General features: G+C 41.5%; 1 protein-coding gene across 1 annotated transcript in view; it reads right to left on the reverse strand.

Annotated features, from left to right (window-relative positions):
* Nucleotides 1-10,000, reverse strand: part of LOC311229257 (kalirin-like) — a gene marked incomplete at its 5' end in the record, with an annotated part of 611,135 nt that overhangs the window by 562,649 nt on the left and 38,486 nt on the right. Inside the window, 1 exon segment of the mRNA XM_084315324.1 lies at nucleotides 1,536-1,667. Coding sequence (XP_084171450.1) covers nucleotides 1,536-1,667 — 132 coding nt within the window.

Raw genomic sequence — 10,000 nt, forward strand, 5'->3', positions numbered from 1 at the left:
TTTTATTTTGAGAGCTGCAGCACTTAAACAAATTACAAGAGCTTGGAAAAAACTTGAACCCCCGAAAGTAAACAAATGGTTAGAAACTGTAGAGGACATATATAGTATGGAAAAGGTAACCTACAAAATCAATAAGAATGAAAATATGCTGGGAAAAAGATGGGGTCTCTTTAAACTATGGAGGGGTACTAGATGACAGACAGATCAGTCTTTAAGGAAGATTTTAAATAACATGAAACAGTGATGATCTACTGCTCAATTGTTGGGGAGCACCCCTTAGGCCTACAGCTACACCTACAATGAAAATTCAAGCCTTTTTACTTATTATTATTATTATTATTATTATTATTATTATTATTATTATTATTATTATTATTATTATTATTATTATTATTATTATTATTATTATTATTATTATTATTATTATTATTATTATTATTATTATTATTATTATTATTATTATTATTATTATTATTATTATTATTATTATTATTATTATTATTATTATTATTATTATTATTATTATTATTATTATTATTATTATTATTATTATTTAATTTTTTTGCTTGGTTTCTTTTTTCTATAAATTTTTTATTTGTTTGCTATTATTATTGTTGTTGTTGTTTTTCTTGTGTGTGTATGTGGGGACGAGTAGGGATGGATGTTGGATATGTACCGGTCCGGGATCTATACTGGTGCTCACCCTCTTGTTTTTTGTATGGGTGATGGGTAAAAAAATAAATAAAAAAAAAGTGTCAAGATTTGGAATATGCGTATGTACATTTGTGTGTGTATGTACGTATGTAAGTATGGATAGGTGCAGTTGTGTATGTGTATGTGGGTACACATACTATACCTAAATGTTAAATGATTTTCTTTGACACAATAAAGTATAAAAAAAAACAATATAAGCATGTATATAGTAATGTAGTATAATATGCTACCTAATATAAGCATGTATATAGTAATATTGTAGTATAATATCCTACCTTAATATAAGCATGTCTATAGTAATATTGTAGTATAATATCTTATTTTAGTATAGGCCTGACTATAGTAATATTGTAGTATAATATCTTACCTCAATATAAGCATGCATATAGTAATATTGTAGTATAATATCCTACCTTAATATAAGCATGTCTATAGTAATATTGTAGTATAATATCTTACTTCAGTATAAGCATGACTATAGTAATATTGTAGTATAATATCTTACTTCAGTATAAGCATGTATATAGTAATATTGTAGTATAATATCTTACTTCAGAATAGGCATGTCTATAGTATTGTAGTATAATATCTTACCTAATATAAGCATGTGTATAGTAATATTGTAGTATAATATCCGGACCTACCTAATATAAGCATGTGTATAGTAATATTGTAGTATAATATCTTACTTCAGTATAAGCATGTATATAGTATTGTAGTATAATATCTTACCTCAATATAAGCATTTTTATAGTAATATTGTAGTATAATATCTTACTTCAGTATAAGCATGTATATAGTATTGTAGTATAATATCTTACTTCAGTATAAGCCTGAGTAACTTGCTCGTAGAGACTCTGGTGACGATGGATTGCCAGCTCCAAGTCCTGCATCTCAGAGGGTAAACCTCCCTCGCTACAGACCTTACACCACGCATCCACTCCAGACAGGAACTGAGGGGAAAGAAACAGAGGGAATGTCAGACAGAGAGATACCACAGAGATAGACAGACTCCCTCCCTACAGGCCTATACGTCTCAGACCTGACAGGGAAAGAGAAGGCTAGAGATTGAGGTGACTGGTATTGACTGTCAGTCTTCTATCAACAGTACAGGCCAGAGTGCCCCTGAGCAATACATCTAACCCTGATGTATATATGAACCAACATGCTCCAAGAACAAGTGAGCAAAACTCGCCAACAACATTAGCTAAATACTCTGACACGAAGCAAAACTAGCCAACAACATTAGCTAAATACTCTGACACGAAGCAAAAACTAGCCAACAACATTAGCTAAATACTCTGACACAAAGCAAAACTAGCCAACAACATTAGCTAAATACTCTGACACGAAGCAAAACTAGCCAACAACATTAGCTAAATACTCTGACACGAAGCAAAACTAGCCAACAACATTAGCTAAATACTCTGACACAAAGCAAAACTAGCCAACAACATTAGCTAAATACTCTGACACGAAGCAAAACTAGCCAACATTAGCTAAATACTCTGACATGAAGCAAAACTAGCCAACAACATTAGCTAAATACTCTGACATGAAGCAAAACTAGCCAACATTAGCTAAATACTCTGACATGAAAGCAAAACTAGCCAACAACATTAGCTAAATACTCCGACATGAAAGCAAAACTAGCCAACAACATGAACTACTGTAAATACTCTGACAAAGTAAAACTAGCTAAAAACATTAGCAAAATTTGTTGATTACAGCTCAATGAAATGATAAGGTAGCAGTCCCCTGGCCCCTGTAAATGTGGGGTCATCCCTATGTTCCCCGGGTTCTATGTTCCCCGGGTTCTATGTTCCCCGCTTTTTTTTTAGCTTTTTTTTTAAGGGTTTTATGTTCCCCCATCCGCAAAAGAGTTCTATGTTCCCCGGGTTCTATGTTCCCCCTATGTTATGTTCCCCGGTAGCCGCAAAGGGTTCTATGTTCCCCGGGTTCTATGTTCCCCCGGTAGCGAGTGGAGATAGTGACTTATTATGTTTCCCCAAGCCGATTCCAAAGATAGTCACTTTTATAGATAATTAATTTGTATCTCAACGGAGTCACGGATCTAGTCGGGCCACGTAGCATTATGACGACAAAAATCGAATACAATAAAGAGTGTAAAGCAAATAATTTCAAACAACGAAGTTTAGCCTATTAAATCGTTTTTATAAGCGTTCGTTTTTATTTGCTGGATAATTCATTTGTATCTCAACGGAGTCACGGATCTAGTCGGGCCACGTAGCATTATGTCGACAAAAATCAAATACAATAAACAAGTCTAAAATAAAGAATTTTAAACGAAGTTTAGCCTATTAAATCATTTTATAAGCGTTAGTTTATTTGCGGTCTGTGTGAGAAGCATCCATCTGCAGAACAACAGCCCAGCTCTCTCTGTCCCCACGCTGTCAGGCCGTCACAGGCCCGCTCAGCAGCGCCACCCACCCAATGGCTGAATTGCCAATGGCTGAATTGGAGTATTGCACTGTGTGGGATTGATTGATTGATTGATTGATTGATTGATTGATTGATTGATTGAAAACTTTATTAACAGATTGCAGAATGGGTACAGTACAGTACAGCTCAATACATACAATTGTTAAGGGGATGCAAACCAGAGAAAGACTTTCGTCTTGTTTACATCAGGGTCCCTCATTTTCACTTAATCATATGACATACAGATAGACAGTACTGCTACATCTATACATTTATGACATACCAGATTTGCAAATACAGTACTGTTTGTGATACAAAAAGTGTCCAGAAAAGAGAGTATATACATTTGACGTAGAAACTGTACATTGGAGGAGGTTGGGTAGGTGGGGTGGGGTTGGGTGGGTGGGTTGGGGGGGACTGTACATTGGAGGTGGGTGGGGGTGGGGGGGGGGGTTGAGTAGGGGGTGGGTTGGGGGACACTGTACAGTACACTGTACAGTGGAGTACTGATAAAGCCATACTTGGTCATTTACTGTAAAACTGGGTTAGGACATTTGTGGGGGCCAGTTTCAAATTGCAGTCTCCCGTAGGTGTTCTTTGAGTGTTTTTGAAAGTGGGTAGTGATTCACATTCCTTTACAGCTTTGGGTAGGGCGTTCCTGCGGGCAGATCCGCGATGCGTTTATTTAAACTTTATTTAACAGATTGCAGAATGGGTACAGTACAGCTCAATACACACAATTGTTAAGGGGATGCAGACCAGAGAAAGACTTCCGTCTTGTTTACATCAGGGTCCCCCATTTTCAATTCATCATAAATGTAGTTCCCTCCCCCTTGTATATATTTACTGTATGTCACAAATGTAACAGTACTGCATTGAGTATGTCATAAATGTCATTATGAATTGAAAATGGGGGACCCTGATGTAAACAAGACGAAACTGTACTGTACCCATTCTGCAATCTGTTAATAAAGTTTTCAATCAATCAATCAATCCCGCACAGTGCAATACTCCAATTCAGCCATTGGGTGGGTGGCGCTGCTGAGCGGGCCTGTGACGGCCTGACAGCGTGGGGACAGAGAGAGCTGAGCTGTTGTTCTGCAGATGGATGCTTCTCACACAGACCGCAAATAAACTAACGCTTATAAAATGATTTAATAGGCTAAACTTCGTTTAAAATTCTTTATTTTAGACTTGTTTATTGTATTTGCTTTTTGTCGACATAATGCTACGTGGCCCGACTAGATCCGTGACTCCGTTGAGATACAAATGAATTATCCAGCAAATAAAAACGAACGCTTATAAAAACGATTTAATAGGCTAAACTTCGTTGTTTGAAATTATTTGCTTTACACTCTTTATTGTATTCGATTTTTGTCGTCATAATGCTACGTGGCCCGACTAGATCCGTGATCTTTGGAATCGGCTTGGGGAAACATAATAAGTCACTATCTCCACTCGCTACCGGGGGAACATAGAACCCGGGGAACATAGAACCCTTTGCGGCTACCGGGGAACATAACATAGGGGGAACATAGGGGGAACATAGAACCCGGGGAACATAGAACCCTTTTGCGGATGGGGGAACATAGAACCATTAAAAAAATTAAAAAAGCGGGGAACATAGAACCCGGGGAACATAGAACCCGGGGAACATAGACATGTTCCCGTAAATGTCCTAACCCAACCCCCTCCAATGTACAGTAATTTACCTAGTATGGTTTTGTCAATATTCCAATGTACAGTTTTGCTTGTTTGTACAGTGTTTCGCCCCCCCCCCAACCCCCTCCAATGTACAGTAAATACCTAGTATGGTTGTCAATATTCCAATGTACAGTTTAGCTTGTACAGTTGTACAGTGTTTCCCCCCCCCCAACCCCTCCTACCCAACCCCCCCCACCCAACCCCACCCAACCTCCTCCAATGTACAGTTTTTACGTCAAATGTATATACTCCCTTTTCTGGACTCTTTTTGTATCACAAACAGTACTGTATTTGCAAATCTGGTATGTCATAAATGTATAGATGTAGCAGTACTGTCTATCTGTATGTCATGTATGTCATATATGTCCTGATGCATTGGAAATGGGGGACCCTGATGTAAACAAGACGAAAGTCTTTCTCTGGTCTGCATCCCCTTAACAATTGTGTGTATTGAACTGTACTGTATTGTACCCATTCTGCAATCTGTTAATAAAGTTTTCAATCAATCAATCAATCAATCAATCAATCAATCCCTATAAGAAGCATTGCTATTTTTCATCTACATCATGTCATGAAGCTGTAATTAACACAACACAAGGATTCAATGTCACTGGTGGCCATATTAAAACTATTTTACTCTCAATTACTCTTATCCTAGGCAACTTGATTTGATTTGTGTTATTATTCTAATTCGTGACCTGTCCTGTCTAAATGTTTAAATGTTGAGCGATTTGCAGTGTCAAATTTCCCACAGGATAATAAAAATATTTCTATTCTATTCTATTCTATTCTAATTAATTGTCAAACTAAATGAATATGTGCAAAACTGTTTTTGGATGTTTTTGATTATGTGCATTGTTTTTTTGTGAAGTGGCCCTCATTGAACGCCAAAAAAGAGTATACTAGTTTTTCAAAGCCAACCGTTTGCCGCCAAAAACGTAAATACTATTTAAAAAAAAGAACTATATAAACTATTATTATTATTCTAAACAGTCCGCCGGACCTTCTTGTGTGAGCTCTGTGTGAATTGGAATTGAAATGACGATCGAATCCCGATAGGTGGCAGTATCGCCTACCTTTTGAACTGGGCTAATTTACTGTGGGGAAGGGGGTTTGCTCACTCACTGCTGGCCAGAGTCGTAGCCACTAGCCTGCAGACTGTCTATGCAATGCCGAGCGAACTATTGGAGATTATTATGAAGAGGACAAAACGATCACACATTGGACTCAGCACTTCTGGTAAATCATAAAAATAATATAGTCAAACTGGCCGAGCATGTAACATCTGTTCACCGCTCCTAACTAACGTTCGGCAATGGCGATCACCTAGACGAGCAAACTATTGGAGATTATTATGAAGAGGACAAACGGTGACGATCCATCCATAGCATATGGTGTGTTTTCATGAATCCATGTTGGATTCTAGTATTTTCAAACAGGCTATTTGGATGTAACGATAACGTTATCCGTTGGGTGCTGCCAGGGCCAACTAACGTTATTTATTGTTCTGACCCAAGACACTTCGGAGCAAGAGTGGACAGGGTTTTGGTGGACCTGCTGACAAAGGTAACGTCTATTTTACTGAACCCCATCATAAAACATGCCTTTGTAATGATCCCAGCGTCAGAAAACGATTCCGCGGTTTGAGAATCATTCTACTATGGTCATGTTACCTTTGACCTGGAAATAATATAGGTGGCAGGCGAGCAACCCGCATGAAATGCGCATATGCGCACAAAACACGTCATATCTCGCGTTCCAGGAAACGGAACTGGATTATTTTGAAACGGGACGATTTTTTGCATGGGATAGCGCAGGAACAAAGGTATATATAACTAAACGTTTTTTTCCCTGTTGGAGTATACATATTTCCTTTCAAATGGGCCATACTATTGTCTCCATAGCTATAATATAGAATATATACGATGGGTCTCCAAACATTGTGAAAATGGTAAAAGAAATACACTGGCACCAGGGAGTACAGATGGAGAAAACAGCGTGGCAGTCAAAGAGTTAAGTCTGGAGCAGACCAGACAGCTTCAACATGCTTTGCCTGAAGATGCTGCTCTCCTCCACCAGACACTTGTCTCAATGTGGTGGGAAATAAAACCTTTGAGAGATGCTTCAGAACGAACAACGCTAAGTATAGAGTCTGGTTGTCCTCTGAATGAAGGATGGATAGATAGAAAGAGACAGACAAAAGAAGAGTAGGATAGGAGACAGAACAGAGAAAGAGAGGTTTCCTACATGCTGTCCCGCTTTAACTACCCATGATGCATTCAATCCATCTAGAACGCCTTCAGACATGTCAGAAACTATACTGACAAGGCTAAACCCTGTGGAACGCCTTCAGACATGTCAGAAACTATACTGACACGTCTAAACCCCTGTGGAACGCCTTCAGACACGTCAGAAACTATACTGACACGTCTAAACCCTGTGGAACGCCTTCAGACACGCAGAAACTATACTGACACGTCTAAACCATGTGAAACGCCTTCCGACACGTCAGAAACTATACTGACACGTCTAAACCCTGTGGAACGCCTTCAGACATGTCAGAAACTATGCTGACAAGTCTAAACCCTGTGGAACGCCTTCAGACATGTCAGAAACTATACTGACACGTCTAAACCATGTGGAACGCCTTCAGACATGTCAGAAACTATACTGACACGTCTAAACCATGTGGAACGCCTTCAGACATGTCAGAAACTATACTGACACGTCTAAACCCTGTGGAACGCCTTCCGACATGTCAGAAACTATACTGACACGTCTAAACCATGTGGAACGCCTTCAGACATGTCAGAAACTATACTGACACGTCTAAACCATGTGGAACGCCTTCCGACACGTCAGAAACTATACTGACACGTCTAAACCCCTGTGGAACAGCCTTTTCAGATATCAAAATACACAGGCAAACTCTTTTCCTTTGGAGGGATGGGGGTGGTTCCTGAAAAGTTGACGTTTTGCAGACCTGTGGTTTTTCCATGAAACCAACTGCAGGCTTGTATACAAACAGTCCAGGGACGGCGTCCCACAGTAACGTGTTGTGTTAGTCTCTCTGTGGGCCAGGAGACGTGTCCTCCTCATGGAAAGATAACCTGATTCACTTTGTGCCCGGTGTCTCCCTCCGTCCAGGACAATTAACGGTCTGACTGGCGGGATAATTACTGGTCTGTGGCAGGAGAGCAGACACAGAGAGAGGCTGCTGCGTGTCCAGGGATTCCCAGAGCTCCAGGGCTCCAGGACGCAATGGCTCCAGGGCTGAAGGGCTCCAGGGCTTAAGGGCTCCAGGACTCAATGGCTCCAGGGCTGAAGGGCTTATGGGCTTAAGGGCTCCAGGACTCAATGGCTCCAGGGCTGAAGGGCTTATGGGCTTAAGGGCTGAAGGACTCAATGGCTCCAGGGCTGAAGGGCTCCAGGGCTTAAGGGCTCCAGGACTCAATGGCTCCAGGGCTGAAGGGCTTATGGGCTCCAGGGCTGAAGGACTCAATGGCTCCAGGGCTCTAGGACTCCAGGGCTTAAGGGCTCCAGGACTCAATGGCTCCAGGGCTGAAGGGCTTATGGGCTTAAGGGCTGAAGGACTCAATGGCTCCAGGGCATAATGGTTCCATGGCTTAATGGTTCCATGGCTTAAGGGCTCCAGGGCTGAAGGGCTCCACAGTTTCAGGGCTCCAGGACTGTGTAGAGCAGTGGTTTCTGAAGTAGTTGCCATCACAACTGTCCACAACTAATTTGACCACATAGAAATGCACTCTTGACACGTGCATATTGTAGATACGATGACAGATGAACAGTTCCATTCTGAAATGTAAATACCAGCTTATTTAGAACCTAGGTTTACGGGAAGGAAACAATTCTGTGGCCAGAACAAATTTGTCACCACAATGTGCTCTCTCTCCTCCTCCTCTTCTCTCTCCTCATTCCTCTTCTCTCATCCTTCCTCTTCTCTCTCCTCCTTCCTCCCCCTTCCTCCCATCTCTCCTCCTTCCACCTCTATATCCCCCTTTCTCCCATCTATCCTCATTCATCATCTCTCTTCTCCTCACTCTCCTCCTTCCTCCCCTCTATCCTCCTTCCTCCTCACTCTCCTCCTTCCTCCTCACTCTCCTCCTTCCTCCCCTCTATCCTCCTTCCTCCTCACTCTCCTCCTTCCTCCTCACTCTCCTCCTTCCTCCACTCTCTCCTCCTTCCTCCTCACTCTCCTCCTTCCTCCCCTCTATCCTCCTTCCTCCTCACTCTCCTCCTTCCTCCACTCTCTCCTCCTTCCTCCACTCTCTCCTCCTTCCTCCACTCTCTCCTCCTTCCTCCTCACTCTCCTCCTTCCTCCACTCTCTCCTCCTTCCTCCTCACTATCCTCCTTCCTCCCCTCCTCACTCTCCTCCTTCCTCCACTCTCTCCTCCTTCCTCCTCACTCTCCTCCTTCCTCCACTCTCTCCTCCTTCCTCCTCACTATCCTCCTTCCTCCCCTCCTCACTCTCCTCCTTCCTCCTCACTCTCCTCCTTCCTCATCACTCTCCTCCTTCCTCCCCTCTCCTCCATCCCTCCTACACTCCTCTCTCCCACTTTCCCTTCAGTTAATCTCTGTCCTCCCCCGCTTTCCCTCTCCCTCCCCTTTACATCACTCTTCCCTTCCTCTCTTCATCCTTTCTTCGTTTGTCATCCTGTCTCATCTTGCCATCCAAACATCTCTCTCTCTCTCTCTCTCTCTCTCTCTCTCTCTCTCTCTCTCTCTCTCTCTCTCTCTCTCTCTCTCTCTCTCTCTCTCTCTCTCTCTCTCTCTCTCTCTCTCTCTCTCTCTCTCTCTCTCTCTCTTTAAATGGCCCATAATAGTGTAGCAGCAGCAGACAGCAGCAGCAGCATGTCAGGTTCAAGCCTCAGCAGGTAGCAAAGCATCTCAACAGCTGTGTCCATGTTCTAGAATGTGGCTGTTCCCTCTCTGAGCCCCGCCCACTTATGACCACTTCCTCTGTATTTCCTGTAGCTGAACTCTGTGGTACAGATGCTCTCTAGTGTGGATATTCCTAAACTGAATAAATAATGCATCTATAAGCACAGGACTTTTTTTTTGTTGCTTTAGCTAATTATCTGTCTAACAAAGATACCTGTGTAAAGAAACAGAACTTGATGT

The sequence above is a fragment of the Notolepis coatsorum genome, assembly GCF_963971535.1.
Source record: "Notolepis coatsorum genome assembly, chromosome: 5".
Lineage (NCBI taxonomy): Eukaryota > Metazoa > Chordata > Actinopteri > Aulopiformes > Paralepididae > Notolepis > Notolepis coatsorum.